Source organism: Gadus chalcogrammus, chromosome 14 (assembly GCF_026213295.1).
Source record: "Gadus chalcogrammus isolate NIFS_2021 chromosome 14, NIFS_Gcha_1.0, whole genome shotgun sequence".
NCBI lineage: Eukaryota > Metazoa > Chordata > Actinopteri > Gadiformes > Gadidae > Gadus > Gadus chalcogrammus.
In genome coordinates, this window is record NC_079425.1 from 18683244 (window position 1) to 18702347 (window position 19104).

Here is a 19104-nt window from a genome sequence, read left to right on the forward strand (position 1 = left end):
AGACTTGTTAGTCACTCCGATGGGCGGCAGAGATGGCAGACGAGGACATGCTCTTCATACCATCTGACTTACACGCGCACAGGGTGTCTGCTGGCGGCGCGTGTGCGCGCGTACCTCCGTGTGAGACTGTGTGAATGTTAAAAGAGATACATCACACACACATTCGGCATCGGCGCCTCCGCCTATTTCTCTCCGTCGGGTAGCTCCATCAGTGTGTATGCGTGTCCCTGTGTGTCTCTGTTTCTGTGTGTCTCTGTTTCTGTGTAACTCTGATTTTGAACTCTGTGTATGACTAAAGTCTGGGAATTAGTGCATAAAAGTGTGTACGACTCAAGTATGGACACGAGTGCTTGCATAGTGGTAGTGTGCGTTTGCAAATTGTACAAAATATGGGCAGTAATGCGTGCATAAGTGCATGCGTATGAGTGTGTTGGCGAGGTGTATACATATGTATGCGCCACATGTATACGCCGCATATATATGGTGTATGTATGCAAGTGTGTGTAATTGACAGAAGATAGTGTTGCAGCTGACTATGCATTATAACCTGCAGAGCAGTCTCCACACATTGCAGGCCCCCTGCCCTATAACATCTGTAAATATAATATTGGCGGATTCAAGTAGATTTTTACCTTCCGGTACCAATCATCTTTTTTTAATAAATGCATTTAGTATGTAATGCATCATTTTAAATAATATTAATTAAAATACAAAACAATATTCTAATTTATTCTATTCAATCAGAACACAGGATCCCGTGTACAAGGACCTCAACGTGGTGCAGTGCACGATGGATGAAGGATTATGATTGATGATACGCAAATGGTTTAAAGCATTCGTTTTTTACGGTCCCCTCTGCTCAGTGTACATGTGGCTTGTGGCGTGATATTATATTTTGTAAAACAGCTTTGTTGAATAACGGGATGAAACCATGTGAATCATTCCAGTATAGCGGAATAATTCTCATCAATCTCATTTCCCCTGGTTAGCAGGGAGAAGGAAATCTGCTCTGGCTCCCAGATAAGATAACAATGGGATAACATAAAAAGGAAGGGAGAGCCAATCAGAGAGTACTAGATGGCTAGACCGCGCTCCCTTGACAACAAACAGACTGTCTTCTATCCCATGAACCATTTTGTCTAGTTTGTCCTGATTTAACCCCACTGAGTTTAGCATCCAGACAGTGCATGGTATTAGTTTCATAGTGGATAGAGTGCCAAGGACTTGCTCAGACGTTTCAGGTAGACAAACAGACCGTGAAGCTGTTCACTTTAAGGCCATATTCCCACTAAGTCTGCTAAATGTATAGACTTATCTCGAGAAAAAAGGTTCCAACTTCCACTTGAATTCTCAGAGGCGCTTTTGACAAAATTGCTAATCACCTTTTCACCGTTTCAATTCAGTCCTTTTCCCATGGCAAACCAAGACAAGTTCAGCCAATATACTCGTGGATGAATTAGAAAATAACCCTGTTGGGAGAGTGTGACCGAAACTGAGTATGTTTACGAGGTGGTATATGAGAGGGATATGATCTGCAGCACTAAATGTAATTTCTAATAGCATCCATGACAGACAATGGCATCAGGAAACCATAACAGCATAAACTACTGATCAATTATTTTGAAATGTGAAAAACTGTCTGAATCTGCTTTGTGTACTATTGGGTTATTTCTTTGCCACTTCGATCCAGACTACAGTCCCAGTTGGCATGACAACGCTAGGATCCCTGATCCCTCCCGGCTCCTCAAACAGCACAAATATCAGACAAGTGCAGAGTGGAACTATTTAGTAAAACCTAATAAATAAATATACATATGAAATTGAATGTGACACTTTTACCCATAGCGTTGTACAATAACACGAGTACATACGTTTATTGGCCTCAATGAGAATTGAACCCTTAACCCTTGCAGTGTTAATGCTGCTAGCTGAGCTAAATAATAACTCACACTGATCTGACACGCAATGAGAAACACCACACACAAACATGTGTGTGTGCGTGCCGAACATACAGACTCAGAACTTGATGGAGTAAATATGAGGAAGATGTTGATGAAGAACATAAATGTGGAGAGGCCAAATATATAAAAGTATTTCCGTACCATTAACTACCAGTAGCGGAGGTTGTAAAACATGAGTGATTGCTGTGAAATTACTTTTAGAACTTCAGCACATAATTCAAATGTCGACCCCCCGCCAAGACCCTTGGCTTACCCAGACATCAGCCGTGCTCCCCTGGAGGTTTGAGAAGCTGGGTTGGGGATTAAATTAACCTCCCTTGTCCAGCACCAAGGAACTGTTTTAGTTTTCTCAGATTGAGGAGTTAAACTAAATCTGGTGCCAAGCCACACGTCTATTAATGAGATCAATTATAATATTAATGACAAACAGTACTGTTGTCACAGCACCGCTTGAGGCCAGCTAGACAGTTGAATGGCATAGTGATGGGTAATCATTGAATTATGTCATCTATAAAAATGCCTAAATTAAAAAAGATCCTACCATAAACTGTACTGTAGTGTGGTTCATCACTTTAATGTCAATAGCCTATGCTAATGGGGGATGCGTTTACCCCTAATGTGTATGATTACGTAAGACTGTGCTAAAGTAACGTCAAAAAGCATCCTCTCCTGCATCCTCTGGCGTCCCCTTGCCAATATAGCATTAACACTACGGTTTCCAAGAATACCATAAGAAGAACCAAAATAGAAAAAGATTTAGCCAGCAAAAATAGAAGCAGGGTCATGATATAGAGCCATGGGTAACTGAAAGCTGATATAAATAACAGTGATTCCTGCCACTGTGTTTGTTGACTTGTTGGCAGCTGGGTTGGTCGAGCTGCAATATGCTAACAGCTAACCACAGCACACTGGTTGAGAGACAGGTGATCAATGCTACTATGCTACACAGCTGCTCTGGTGGCCGTCTTCCCTCACTGGGGTTGTTGACAAGATGGATGGACATTTCTCACTAGTAACATGGCCGTCAGTGGCGACAATGAAGAAGCTAGCTTCAAAATGGTGCATTACAAAGTGATTTTCGTGGATTTAAAAATTTAAAATGTGTATACTGGCCCACCAAGGTTAAATTAGTTCTTGCTTATTCAAGGTTGTCAAAATTGACTGTTCACAGTTTGCAGAAAGTGTCAGATCCTGTCTTCTACCAGCATGCTTTTTAACCGGAGGGGGTCCGTCACGGCACTCCCGCAAGGAGGAAGTGGGGGAGAAAGTGTTTGCGTGTGTAAGGGAGTGGTGGCGAGAAAGACGCTGATCTTGTCACCACCAAACAAACACGTCCCATTTCTTTGACAGCATTTATAAGAAAAATCAGGTATCACACAAAAACAAAATTACCATAGCCAAAGTACTAGAGAACAAGGATCCATAGGTTTGAGCAGAGAACATTCAGATTCATTCTCCTCTAAAAACCTCCCATTTTGACATTACAAAATTATCTACCAAATTGAAGGTCCACTATCCCCCTATCTCATCCCGTTTATCATTAACCATTCCATAATTGATGGTGATATCAACAAAAGGAGTGTAGCCAAGTTGTATGTCGTGAGACAAATATTCAAGATAGCCCACATTTTTAATGACTGATCAGCACTACTTCCTGCCGTTTCAATTCCATATTCAAAAAGCTGTATGGCAAGACTATTGTTGTGTAGTACAAATGCATTTTTTATCTTTATTCTTTGTACCTGATGGAAGTATGTTTCCATACCCTACGAGAGTTTTGTACTTTGTTAATGCACAATAAGGAATAAAAATAAAAAATATACATAGGTCACACTTTATAATAAGGTGCCATAATGAATAGCAAACTAGTCATTACCTAACCCTTTGTTAATATTTGTTAATTGTTACTTAATTTCTATTTGGCACAAGTTAATATTTTATATATTTTAACCAGTGTTGCTGGTTAGGGGTTAGGGTCGTGTGTTAGGGTTAGGGCCGTTATATAGTCATGGTTGTCTCTTTAATACTCTTACACAAGTCCAAGCACAACCAAACAGTACAGACAGACCACTGACAGGAAATAAACTGAGGCCAGAGTTTACACAATCCTTAACAGTGTGCTCTTACTTTGAAAAGACACATGACAAAAAGCCTTTCAAGGCCTAGGACGGCTGTTGAAATGCTTTCTGTCTACCTCTGCCAAACTGCAACAGCCACAGTTGACCAGATTATCCTGAACTGTTAATAATTAAGAATTTGGATCAGCTATCCTCTGTGTGCAAGGTTTTTTTACCACTAAATGTGTAGTCGATGAGCACAGAGAAAGAAATGTTTACTAGTAATGATGACATGTATTCTTCACCTAAACATTTAAGAAATTTGTGCCAGCTTCAATTCCTCAGAAAGACTATCACTAAAAGTTTTTTTAATACCGTTAATGATATGGATGAGATGAGGAGAAAAAAAATCACCAATGTGGTAGATGAGGATCTACTAATCTTCTACTAATCTTTTACGCGTTAACCATAACTAACCCTCTACCCAAATGTTTCAATGCCGTGAAACACCAGCAGATTTTAAACTACATCCTAATACTACTTAATGAAATAGAATGGGCATGCAAATAGATACGAGTACATTTGATATTATTACCAGCCACTAATACCCACTTATTGCCCTGCTGTGAGCCAATCATGGGTCCGCCGAACCCACTGAAAAAAAACACTGACTTGGTGCTCACTACCGGTCCGATGACACACACATCAATAATATTATACACACACTATTACAATACATCCATCTTTATATCCAAAGCTCATCTAATGAAACTCTGGATGTGCATGTGGCGTTTAAACAGACATGGCCCCCCAATCGAGCTGCCATTAAATAGACATAAAAATCTTTAATACTGGTAGTGAAAATCATTGTGGAGCGTGGTTATGTGAAGTGGCTGGTATCCAGATGCTGTGATTTGATGTGTGTGTGTGTGTGTGTGTGTGTGTGTGTGTGTGTGTGTGTGTGTGGTGTGTGGTGTTTGTGGTGTGTGTGTGTGTGTGTGTGTGTGTGTGTGTGTGTGTGTGTGTGTGTGTGTGTGTGTGTGTGTGTATCGTTTATTGGAGATGTTGGGAGAAAGGCAATGCAGCTTTTAATAAAGCTGATATTTATTTTGTACATTTACCTTCACTCTTGACACTTTGACACTTTTATCAGGTCTTATACATTTTTTGTGTCGTTGTTGAAGTAAAACAACATATATAACTGCATTGTGTGCTCATTTTCATATAATGTTCCATGTTTACAAAGCATAAACACTCTTCCTTAGTGTTTTGAGACATAATAACTTTAATTGAGACTCTTACCTTTTTGCAGAGAAAGTTAAGGGCGTCTGCGGGTGTTTTCAGCTGAAAGGTAGAAACAAAGACAAGATAAGACCTACAGAACTACGAGAGTACAGGCCCAGATTCAAGAAACTCAAACACACATCGTCCTGGAACAAATGTAACATTGATGCAGTCCCAAATCGGAGAATCCGTGGAAGTTGTGTTGTTCATATCCCACAGAGACACTTTGCTGAGCCCAGTGAGTGTGCATTGTTAGACCGAGAAAGTTGTAAGATGCTGTTGTACATGGTGGGAGCCTGAACGGGGGGTGTGTTGGAAACTTCAGATACACTCGAGGCGTACCGCATAATTGGAACATACAGAATAATTAGCAGCTTACTGCCAGGAGGCTCTTAGGGTTGGTTAAGCAGATAGAGGGAAATTAGGTCTAGTGCTCTACATTAAAGAAGTATACTTCGAGACGGAAGCGAACCACAGCAGGACTTCAGGTCAGTGCTAAGCTGCATAGAGAAACCTAAAAACACATCTTAAATGGCCTCCTGGAGTCACACTCTGTTACGAAGGCTTACACACTCGGTCGCATGTCAAGCGGCAGTTGATGTAGAATAATTAAGGTAGTCTTCTTTAAATGAAGTCCTAATTGAGAATGAAAACTGTTCACCAGAGGAGAAGAAAAAAACTTCTGATCACACACACACACACACACACACACACACACACACACACACACCACACACACCACACACACACACACACACCACACACACACACACACACACTCTGATGTTACGTGGTGTATCCCCTGTCTTTCTACCTGTATTGACAATGCAATATTTGGAAACATAAGGTATGGCTCAAACAAAAGGGGCTGAGCGGTATTCTTGGGGTATAATGGAGGTGTTCAGAGGGTACTCTACTCTAAAAGTAATGTATTCTAAAGTAGGGCTGTGCACTATAATGATTTACATATTTTCCATTGTCATGGTGTAAGTATGCATCAGAAGTCCTTTACGACATCTCATTACATCATTTTGAAGATGCACTGCATTACATTCTGCATGTGGGACTGATTAGAAGAAGGAAGAGTACTAGGGACTATCAGCAAACATGGACGACAGCAACAAAGAACCCATGGATACCAACACAAACCAATCCTGACCGAAACAAGAGGCGCACCTACCCAAAAGCGCTAAAACGTATGTTGTAATTTGACATGGTTCGGATTTAAAAAGGACCGACACCGAACAATAATCTGTTCTTTGCAAAGTTTGCAACAGACCAGTCTCCACATCAGATTCAGAACACAACAAACCTCTTCTAGCACCTGGAGAAGAACCATGAAAGGCAAGACAGATAGAGACAGAAATCACGAGGTACTCCATTTTTGCCACATCCCACCAGTCCTTTCCTGGTGGTACAGGCAGAAGATAAACGGAGGTATTCAGCGGGAGGTATTTCGGGGTATTCAGGCTGTAGATGATGGCTCTGACATGGTGTGCCGAAGTGCACAGCTGACAAGCTGCTGAAGGATCTGGCACAGCCGGGAAGGCGAAGGATGGGCTGCTCAGCAGGAAGATGGGCTTAAGCAGTGGCTGGGTCACGCACGCATGCACGCGTACTTGCACAGAAATACACGTGCTTAACAAGCATCCATCAACAGCAAAATCTGGCTGGCGGGCAATGACAAATGTTTCCTTTTAGCACATATAAGGATGGTTGTGTGCACAGAAGGAAGCTAAATCAAAAGAATTTACAATATTTCATTAAGCTGAAATTAAAGTTTGCACAGACGCTGAGCGACTAACCCAGCACTGAAACAAAGAGTTTTGGGTTCGCAAGATTAGCATGTTTTCAACTCCAAACCAAAATACCCATTATTTCACATGTTATTCCGGTTTCCAATAAGGCTATCTGAAAATTTGTTTATGTCATTTTCAAGCTATGAAATGCATTCCGCTAGTACTGTATCAAACAGAATGCAGCGGTCCAATTACTAGGTCTCTTACAATGGGGACAAACCCTCAACTAGCCACAAGCCTCCAAATAGAGGGCCACTTCACAACACACAGCCATACTAATGATGAAGTTGGGTAACAACAAGCTTGTATCAGGTAACAGCATATGAGCTCGTTGCGATGGGCTAAACACGACATCAGGACCAACTGCTTCCTTCAATCTCTAAATAAGCATTTCAATACTAACTATTTATACAGTGATGTAAATACGAGGAGGACAGAGCCTGACTCAAAGTCCGCCGGTAAGGTTACTAGCTCATTGGAAAGGATCTGAAAACATGTCACGATGAAGCAAAAGTTTGGTTTCTGCCTCCAGGAATAGAATGGGGCTGAATGAGAAGACAAAGGCTGCTGGGCCTGGGATACCTTATCTGTAGGAGAAGAAAATAGGTGTCTGTATTGTTGAAATTTTTGATTCTCTGCCTCAGGGGAGTCTGCTGGCGCAGCCACCGCTAGTACCCAGGGATCAGAAATGTCTGAACATGCAGATGTTATGCAGTGGAACATCGGTAGCGGTATTGTTTAAGAAATCACAATGGAAAAAAGGATCTATAGACATAACATATGAATACAAAACATACCCACTGAAGTTAAAATATGCATCACAAATAGTGCATTTGAGTAGTCTGTTTTGAAAATGTCTATTTTTTTAGGGTAGCTGACTGTAGAATGGCACTCTGACACAAAACTATCTGTTTAAAGGCAATTAATCATTTATGATGAATTTCATATATGGGAAATAAGCAATCAATTGTAAAATTGTCCAGTATTTTCAGTGTTGTAACACAGATCAAATCTTAAAATTCAGTATAAATGAGCTTTATGAGTTGTTTTCTACAATGATACTTGTAGTTGGGGTTATCTCGGCCAAGGTTGAGAAGGAATTTGGGGAAAGGAACTTTGGCTTTGACTCCCTGAAGTCCAGATTTAAGCGCGACATGGAGGAGAAAGGGATTGGTGCCCGGGACTGTCACCCGCCTGAGCCCCGCTGCGGGGCGGCGGCGGTGGATTCCCGTGGCGGCGGTGCTCCGGTGCTGGTGCCCCGGCTCCTCCATGTCGCGGTTCAATATTGATTTTCAGGGAGTCAAAGCCAAAGTTCCTTTGCCCCAATTCCTTCTTCTCAACCATGGCCGAGATAACCCCCACAACGAGTCTCGTTCTGGAAGTACCGGGAGTCTGCAAACGGCAATAAGCCCTTTCTCCTCCACGTCGCCGGCCGCTCAGTCTGTACTTCAGATTGACGTGGAACTGGAAGAACCACAGATGTTGGAGAACCCGGCGCAGTCGTTTGAGACTGATAATATCATCCGGAGGCGCACACAGCTTTTGGCCGTGATAATATATTATATCGATATCTATTATTGGGCTGCTCGATTATGGGAAAAATCATAATCACGATTATTTTGGTCAATATTGATATCACGATTATTCAAACGATTATTTTTGAGTTTGAAAACATGCATTTATTGACACAATCAATTATGACATAGAAACACGTGTAAGTATCCAAAATAAAACCTTTTTCGTGTGTAAGTGTACTGTCTGCCACAACATTCTGAATCTAACATTTGATTTTTATAAAACATTTCATGAATACAATATATTCAGCCAAATGCACTGACGAATGACTCGACTGAAATAATACATTCCCTATTTAATGTCTAGAGAACAACGGTCCCAGCATTTCTCCATAGCAAAGTTAAAAGTCACAAAGCCATAACAAACACATGGCTATAAAAATCATATTGTTGTTAAACAGAAATACATACACAAGATGTACTTGGCAGTTCTGCCTTAAAGAACTCTTAGTTAAAGTCTGCTATAGGAGCTTGTTATCGTTCATCAAACTGTAACGTTACTGAAACTTTAATATTCCACACGGTAGGTCTACTCCAACATGTCTGTCAACAGTCGATGCTGCTGATTGGCGGTTCACTGGCATGTCCCGCCTCCTGCCAACGGCATACTTCCTGATGCAGCACGCCTGTTCGATTGTACTCCCTCTCGCCGCGTTGAATGCTTTCGCATGCGCGTCTCTTTCATCAACTTTCATAAACTCTCTAGGCCTACTGTAAAACGGAAAATGTCAAATTAATCGTTTCAACTCGATTATACGAGTTTGGAGATCGTTTGACCCCAAAATCGATATTGCGATCGAAATTCGATTAATCGCACAGCCCTAATACATTATGTTATTTAGAAATAGAGCTCCAGGACTCCCGCCGGAGCACCCAGAGTGTATATTTACAGAACATGGCCAAAAGCTGTGCGCGCCTCTGGATTAAATAATGAATCTGAGCCATTGCATACATCCACTGTAAACACTAGCGCATGGTACCGTGGCCGCAAGCTGCTCAGGGGCATACCCTCACCCTCCACCTTGACCCGCCTCCTAAAAATGGCACGTTTGTGGAAAGCTTATTGTGGGACTGGCTCGTAGCGGCTGTTTTTCTGCACCAAGGCTGAATTTCTTGGCACGTCTTCAAATACTGTATTAGGGGCCCACTAACACCTATATCAAAGCATCCATAAAGTAGCATGCCATTGGGACCTTTAACTTGCTCCTTACTAAAGCAGCAACGAACCCATCCGTTCATAAAGACTACTACAAAGTTGAGTCTGAAACCAAAGTCTTTCTAGAAGATTCTTTCAAGACATGCATCTAAAAGAGGGGTCAAGATTGAGAAGCAAATTCAGGAATGATTTATTTGTCTATACGTAGGGCATTGACTTGACATACACAAGTTGCTCTGCTAGTCATGGTAAAGTATTTCAGGGAGGGGAGGGTGTTATTCACACGCAGAGCCCCAAAGCAGACACACAAATCAAGGACGTAATATACTTACAACACACTTAACTTATGCCAAATTCAAATAAATTAACTTTATTAAAATTCCATACACACCTCAGCCTGCAGCAAAGTGCTCTGCAATTGGCAAACAAATAGTTACAAATATGTACATGTCTGCCCCTGCTCCTCTGCCTTTAACAACAGTTTTTCATCTCAAAATGTCTTCATCTGTTTCAGTTTTTTTTGAAAGTCACAACTCTGAACTTCGAATATCACATATCAGTGCTATAACCAAGGTGCTAGTCATTGTTTTATACACTTAATTATGTGAAGTTAAAACCCTATCGGTTGAATGTGCGGGGTTTTTGCAGACTAGCACTGCTGCACAACTATAGCTTTAGGTTTACTTGTGTGTACTTGTGTGCCATTATTGTCTGTAGTGCGTCATATTTAGCCAGAAGCCGGTTGAAGGAGAATGTAGCTCAGCAGTTTGGGTACATTCTGCCCGAAACCTGTAACCAGTACCACTCCCTCGAAAATGTTAGACCAAAACCAAATCAGGCTAACCTTTCATTTTTTCAAAGACATAAAAACGGAATGGATTAACACTAAAACTGGATAAACACAGCATGCTAGACTGAATCTCTCGATAGATACATATCCATATATTCAGGGTATATCGTAGCAGGCAAGGGTTGCCAGCCATTCTAATCACCCAACTGAAACGTCATTGGTTCTGCAGAAAGAATAGTGAGCAGGAATATTTTATACTGCGCTGCAGGCCCATGCAGTTTTTAAAAGGTGTTGAATCAGAGCCCCCTGACACCTTCTATAGTCAAATTTTCAACCAATATCCAACAGAGAAGGTCTTCAACCTCCGGCTATAAGGCAGCTGTATTAACCAGATCTGAAAACCAACATGAGAAGACCCTCCAATCTGGCCCTTTGCATGGGGTTATTAAGGGCTCTGAATCCTGGTTAAACATCCCCACAGACTTAGTGAAGCCCACTGATTACCTAGTGGTTTCCCCTGTGTTTCTTATGAATATATAATATACCGTATATGCTTCTATCTGTAATATCAGTAATCCTATCCAAGGGGTATCAATGTGTTAATGTGGTTCTATTGGTTCGTTGGCACGTTCAGAGGAGACCAATCCTTTATAAAGTCAAAGGCTGTTGAGATCAGTTACAGATGGAGCAATATCAATGTATATTACAATAATAACAAATTGACTAAACGTTATATATTAATGTAACTGCTTCCTGGCAAAAAACAACGACAACAACAACCACACAAGAACCTTCCATCTATTTTTCTCCCCCTTTCTCACTACCCTTCTTTCTCCCTATATTATTTATTTTAGGGGAAATCAATGAGCGCCCAGCCTGGCAGACATTTAATATCCTGAGCTGAGAGCAAGCAGTTTAATCTCGGCAGGAACCGAAAACTGTAGCTCATTAGCATACCGCTGTAAACAAAGTTACCAAAGTCATGAAGATAAAGTACAAATTGAGAAGTTAGCTCCATAGCCGGAGCCGTGGTGTTGGTTACTGAACAGGAAAAAGAGCAGTGCTCTGCATGTTAAAATGAGGAAAGTAATAAACCTCTAGGCGTCTTTGAAATGAGTGAATAGAAGGTGTTTTTTTTTTGCCACAATAAGATGATGTGATTATGCTGACAAAAATATCATCCGTCTTAAATGTCACCCGTATCATTAAATCAGTTTGAATAAACACAATTCCCAACTCAAAACAGCCACAGAAGAGCAGGGATCCACATGAGCACGAGGATGTATGATTTTATGGTGCATTTTAGAATCAATAATTGAACTATAAATACAAATGTATAAACAAACGACCATTCAAATATCTCACAATTTTCTTTTTTTAAACATAAAAATAACAGCTAGCACTAGTTCTTCTGAATCATTATATAGCATACAGTAACAGGACAACTCGACTTGATCAACTAGAGTTAACTAGAATGATCATTTAACAGAGCTGTACCTTATTTAACTCCAACCCACTAACACCTAATAACTTATAAAACAAAATGATTGCATACTTTGTGTTAAAACCCAACAAGTTCAAATCTTCCTCATCAACATACAGCTAGCAGACCACAAATAGTACATAGAAAATAAATTAACTAGAAATGTATCATTATTAAAATGTACAGGACAATTAGATAAAGGCTTTATATTTATTTAACAGAGCTCAGATAACTAGTTAAATAAGTAGTCAATATTAGTAGTATTTAAAGTACAGTTAACAGCACAACCTTAAAGATTTGAGTAATTACACGAGACGATTATCCAACACACCACGAGTAACTACACAATGAGCAGAGACTAACTGATTTTCGAAGACACAGCTAGTTATTACTAACTACACAACTAGCAGAGACTAAACGATTATCCAACACACTAGTGACTACATAACTAGCAGGAGAGCAAGAGATAATCCAACACACAGCAACTAACTACAAAACTAGCAGAGACTAAACGATTATCCAACACACAGCTAGCAACAGCCCGGCTACTAGCTGTGGTTTGAGTGTGCCTCTGTCTATGATGGGAGACTAAATCTATTAAGAGTTGCGTCCCCCAGCTCTGTCTCGATACCCCCGGAGCCCGGGGTATCGAGTGTCGCCCAGTGTCTACACGGTGGGCTCCTCTTTCAGTACCCACTGGCTGCTCCAGCCCTCCCTCTATGCAAGAGGGTTCAGGACATCTGCACTGCAGCTGTCGCCTGCCCTCACATACGTGCACTCTATGTGTGCACGTATGTGGCACACACACCACACACACACACACACACACACACACACACACACACACACACACACACACACACACCCACACACACACACACACACACACACACCACACACACACAGGTCAGAAGCCCCCTGTCAGGAGCCAAGACTGTTTAATCTGGTGAGGTACAGTCAGTGTGTGCGTGTTGAAATCAAACACCGGCAGGCAGGGACGCGAACACACACACAAAAGTAGACAATAAATAAAACACAGAAACAAACACACATGCACAGTCGCAAACACAACCAACAAATCCCACACATGTTGGCACTCACACACATTGACACGTATATAAAACATAGGGACATACACACTGAAACAAATATCACACCAAGATGTGTATGTAAGAATAGTCCGCCCCCTTCACACACACACACACACACACACACACACCAACACACACACCACACACACACACACACACACACACACACACACACCACACACACACACACACACACACACACACACACACACACACACACACACACACACACCCCCTGTCTGGTCTATACAAGGCAGCCATCTGACCCTCTCCTGGGAGGGCAGCGGTTCTCAGAGATAAGCCCCTCCCTCCCTAGAGGAGAGAAGCCTCTAACTCAATTACAATACTCCCATGCCTCTCCCACTGTTCCTTCTCTCCTCACCCCCCTCCTCCTCCCGTTTTCACCAGCCGCACATCAGCACGAGAGGCTGCAAGACCAAAGGCAACTGGTGTTTTACATTGTGGTTTTACAGTTATCGAGGGAGTGAGTGAGTGTGGGAGCGAGGGAACAAGAGAGCGAGAGGGGAACTGAGAGAGGACAAGAGTGGGGACAGAAAATGAGTAGAGGGAGAGCTGTGCGTGTGTACGTCTCCCTCCCCGATCGTGTCCTTTCAGGGGGTAGATGTAGAAGGCTGTTCTTCTGGAGCCTTCTGTGTTGCGGTGGCTGGGGTATACTTTGGTATGTGTGTGTGAAGAAATTGCATGATAAATACCACCATGGCAGTCTGTGTGTGCTTTACAGTGTGTGTGGGTGTGTGTTGATGCTTCTGCTCTTTGACTGATTACAACTGGGGAGGAATAGACGGACATTCATGCGCTTCTCCACCAGCAGGTACGCTTCAGAGTTCGGACCCAGCACGCCTCAGCCCCGCAGTGAGGGTGGGGTATAGCCCAGCTCAGTTACGGCTGCCGTTTCCGACGCCGACAGCACCCTGACGCCTTGTTCACACTACATGCGTCCGTCGGCGGATGGCCGAGGGCGTGTCTGACGTATACTTTTATAGGGGACTAGTCTCTGTAGACGCATCCAATCAAACGCCTCCAGCTACAAAGCCGGTGTGTGGATATCAATATAAAAGATGACACAAACAACAGGTGACTAAAAACTAGGGTGTGCCAAATAATCGATTCATACAAGAATCGCGATTCTCATTTACTACGATTCAGAATCGATATAAAATGGCCCAAAATCGATTTCTTTTTTTCTTTCTTTTTTCAGAAATTTATTTTTTTAAAGCTACTGAGACGTATTCATGTTTTGTGCAACAGTTGTGTTCCACATGATATTTTGGTACTGCAACATTCCTGTGAAATGAAAATGCATATTGTTCAACTGTACCATTTTTATTATACAGAAGCACTCTATTTTTGTTCCAACTTATTTTATAGCTAGCTTCTTAGAGCAGCAGTTGTGGTCCACACAGTGGAAAAGGCACTTTCCTTAGAATTTAAAAGGCAGCATGTTTAACTTTTATGCAACAGTTGCAACCATTCCATCTAAGCATGGATTAATGTTTAAAACTTAATAAATGTGAAAAAGACACATATATGTCTCCATTTTTCATTCTGTCTTGCAAAGCAGACTGGAGCAGATCATGAGGATCCTTTGCACACCTATAGATTGAAGCAGAAATCATTATGAATCAAATGGTTTTGAATCAAAAATCGATTTTGAATTGAATCGTAGCCCCAAAAATCGGAATCGAATCGTATGAGATAGTAAAAGTTTCCCTGCCCTACTGAAAACAATCCTGTCATTCCATATTTCTTTAAAAAATATATATACTACGGCCGGATTTTCTTGCTTCTTCCCGCTTGTTATTGCAAAATTGACCAAGGAAACACGTGGAGTGTATTTGCATAACCGCGATCTGATTGGCCGGGATCAGGCACTGCCTGAAAAGTTTAACATCTCTCAACTTTTTGACGCAGGCCACGGAGCCAAATGGACGGACGGACCCACAATGCATTTCGCGAGCGCCCCATGCAAAGTCAATGAGATCCGTCGACGGACGGAGGTAGTGTGAACAAGGCCCAAGGCTACGGCTCAGTACGGATCACGGCCACTTTTGACGATGGAAATGCGACCCGTGCCACTGCCGCACCTTTGCAGACTGAGCCGACCTGCACCCTCCGGTGGAAATGCGCCACTTCAGCAACATGGTACAGCTATTTTGACATACATGGACCAAGAAATACACGATCTATTCACTTTTTACATACTTTCTTTTAAAATGGACACATACCGTTTATTATTACTACTATTTCGTTATTCAGCGGACACTTTTTACGACGGAGTATTAGGGCCACACATATTTTTGCCTTGACGAGATTAAAGTCGACATGTCGACTTTAAAGTCAACATGTCGACATTAAACTGGAAATGTCGAGAATAAAGTTGAAATGTCATGTAGACTCTAATCTCACCATGTTGAGATTAAACTCGAAATGTCGAGAATAAAGTGGAAATATGTTGACTTTAATCTCGATTTGTCGACTTTAAAGTCGACATTAAACTCGAAATGTAGAGGATACAGAGTTGAAATTAGTTCGGAGAGATAGCAACCGCTCCACAGGGCCTACACTGAATCCAATGGCTTGTGTGGATAATTTGGTAAAATGTATTTCAGAATCGGGTTTAACAATAAAGAGATCCTTGTTGTTTTAGCACAGAGCCAGTGTGTTCTGATTAGTGTAAGGATGCTGAAAAGGTTGTGCGGAAAAATTCGTCTGTTCAGGAGGAGGACCTGAACAGACGTGTTAATTTGCTAGTCGAGGTGTCGACTTTAATCTCGTCACGGCAAAAAAAAAAAAATCTTCATGTGTGGCCCTAATACTCCGTCGTAGCTTTTATATAAAGTGATGCAAGCTGAATTTTGTTTTGAAACGTCATTAAGCTAGGCAGCTAAAGGATGCAACTACAGATAGCCTGTGAACATTAGGGATCCAACACAGTGCCTTTCAGTCAAAGACTATCCAGCTCCCACACTTGCCTGGGTATGGTGAGAATGTACCTGAAATCAACATTGTCAGTGACAGCTGAGCAAAATAAAATAACTTTCTCTTTCCACAACCAACATCCTTGCATAGATAAGATACCACTTTATCAATCCATCAGAATAAATATCCGGTAGCATATTTGTCAACTTCTATAGGCTGTACTTTCTGCATATATTAGGCAACAAGTAGTGACTCATTGCCTCTTTTAAAGTACAGCCTGGATGCGGCTTTTCTGTCACATGTCAGACCGACATGCTGCCAATCTGCTACTCCTTCCTTGTGTGATCATGAATCTGATCTCATCTAATCTGGTTTCTATCGCGGCTGTAGATATTGGAGCACGACTGCCTATAATCCGCTAGTCTCTGGGTGGAAATCTGCCGCAGGCGTTTAACCGTCTGCGAGCTTTATCTGCTCCAAAACCTATTTCAGTCAACAGCTATATGGATTGACATACATTTTAATTAGGCCAGGTGCAGTGCGGCTGTTGCCAATCGCCATTAGTACTGCAGGCTGTGTCTCGCTAAAGAGCATTTGTTGAAAGACACCAAGAGCAGCATTAAGACGAATCTGCACTGTCAATTTCGGTGAGATGAGCGACAGGCGGAGGAACACATGGCTGAAGGTATCATAATGTGTTCTTAAGGAAATACTAGAACACAAGTTCCCAAACTACCTTATGTCAAGAGGTCCCCTGTAATGTGTGAGGTACTAGCAAGGGCTGCCCACTTCAAAACAGTATTGCAACAACGCCTAAATCAAGGAACCAAATGAACCTTGATGTAATTGTTTGCAATAAAAGTTGGCAGTAACAATTATGTAGCCTCGTTTACAAATTTACCAAATCTTTGGAATTTGATTATTTGAAATGTTTCATATTTTACACAATTATGTGGCACCCAATATTGAGGCAGTGGGGCCATAAGGCCTAATGTGGCCCCAGCCTCTCTTTTGTCATGGTCCAAGATATCTAATGCACTTAAAATATAACATAACTGGGATAACAGCATGTAATGTCTGTCAGTTTGCCTTCAGCTTGGCTGTGCTCTGCCGAATGCAGATGGTTTCAGAGGACGTTATGAAGACAGAGAGTTAGGTTTTCATCTGACATTTAACAGTAGGGGAAAGCGGGCTGTGGATATTGTTAAGCAAATGTGTCTTTTAAATCAAAGAAACACAAATACTGACAGCATGGTGCTACTCGGCCCTGCCCGCCTTCCGTGATTGTAATTTTCTTTCAAGGCAAAAGTTGGTTCTGTACTGACCCACTTGAAATTCAGCTCACTCCTCGTCTAGGACTTACGTTTTCTTACTGTGATCCTGGTTTTGACAGCAAACCATACCTGGTAAACATATTCCCAATAAAAATGCCATGCCATAGTCGGGCTCCTATATTTTATAAACACCTATTCAACATCAAGCCTCAAACATGAATCTGTTCTGTTTAAAACAATAAAAATACAACAATTGAATGTCCTCATATGCGTCTTCCAACACAGTTTCTATTTAGGGTAAATCTGCCGGGACTCTTTCAAAAAGGCATTTAATAGCTCCAACTGTTTTATAGACCAGGGGGGATGCAGTGTTTAGAATGCTTTACGAGCTCAGCATGGACCTAAATCTTATGACGATGGGGAAGACAGCATAGTCATGATCAGATTCACTGAAGCAGTTTTATTTCCATGTTTATTCATTGCCAATAGTTAACATAACTGTAGTTGTTATACTTCATGAAATTCTCCATATCTTAAAATATATATATATTTAAATCCAAAATTATAATCAAAGTAAGAAGGATAATTTCTGTTAGAAGTCCATGATCAGTTCTCCTAAATTGGTAGTCTGAGCTACGAGCGAGACCTCGGTTGGGGAGAATAAAGGATACAGAGCACAGAGGCATTGGTTTGGTTTTTGCCCAGACTTGAGACAGACTTCAGAAGGGATTATCTTTCAACAAGCAACCCATAACACAGGGGCAGGGAAGACAGACGGGGGACGTCGCTGTGAATTAACCGTGTGCAGTGTAAAGGCCTCATTAGACTGGAGGGAGGCCTTCAGAGCATTTGCTCACTGTAATGCCATGCAAGCCTTCCAGGAAGCCCTTTTAGTTTCAAGTCATCCAAAAGGTTGCACATTTTTCATTAAAATATAGCAAATAATAAAACGAACAATAAATCGACATGGTGGACTCGAATTGTTTGGATCATTTATATTTTCAGCACTAAAATTGTCAAAATCGTTCACCACGATGCGACACATCCTCCTCCCCCAAACTACTGGCAGGACTAGTTAGAGACAGAGAGAGGTCCTGTTTGAGGTAAACACAGGCCTGCTGCGCACAGCCGTGTAGGGTCTTTCCAAGCTGTGGAATGCAAGTCATCCCCAAACACAAGCCTCCTCTGCAGCATCCACCCTGTTCACTTATTTGCCCCTCCCTAAAGCAGTCAACACTGAGAAGTGAGCGGTTGTGGCCAGCCTTTTTCTACCTTAGGTATAGTTCTGTCCGAGCTCCAGAGACCGGGGTTGGCCCCTGTCATTGTCCCGCCTGCCCTGCTCAGTTAGTATTGCCTTCCATGTTCACATGGGCTTCCTCCTTATCCTGATACTAATCATCCTCCTTACTCTGTCAGAGAAATGCTTTTTGGCTCCCTAGGGCCTAGAGTAACTCTCTCTGTGGTGTGGTGTGTGTGGTGTGTGTGTGTGTGTGTGTGTGTGTGTGTGTGTGTGTGTGTGTGTGGTGTGTGTGTGTGTGTGTGTGTGTGTGTGGTGTGTGGTGTGTGTGTGTGTGTGTGTACATGGGTCTACGTATGTGTGTCCTTCATAACCTATGTGTGGTGACCTTGCGGTGCACCAGCAATTCCATCCACACCATCTCCTTGCCCGTCAACGAGACTTGGCTCCAGCCCCCC

The 19104-nt window shown here is 42.0% G+C and overlaps 1 protein-coding gene across 1 annotated transcript in view; it reads left to right on the plus strand.

The window, feature by feature from the left end:
* Positions 1-310, plus strand: part of LOC130403689 (nuclear factor of activated T-cells, cytoplasmic 3-like) — a 23289-nt gene extending 22979 nt beyond the window's left edge. Inside the window, exon 5 of the mRNA XM_056608113.1 lies at positions 299-310. Coding sequence (XP_056464088.1) covers positions 299-310 — 12 coding nt within the window. The remainder of the gene's footprint in view (positions 1-298) is intronic.
* Positions 311-19104: the final 18794 nt, after the last annotated feature.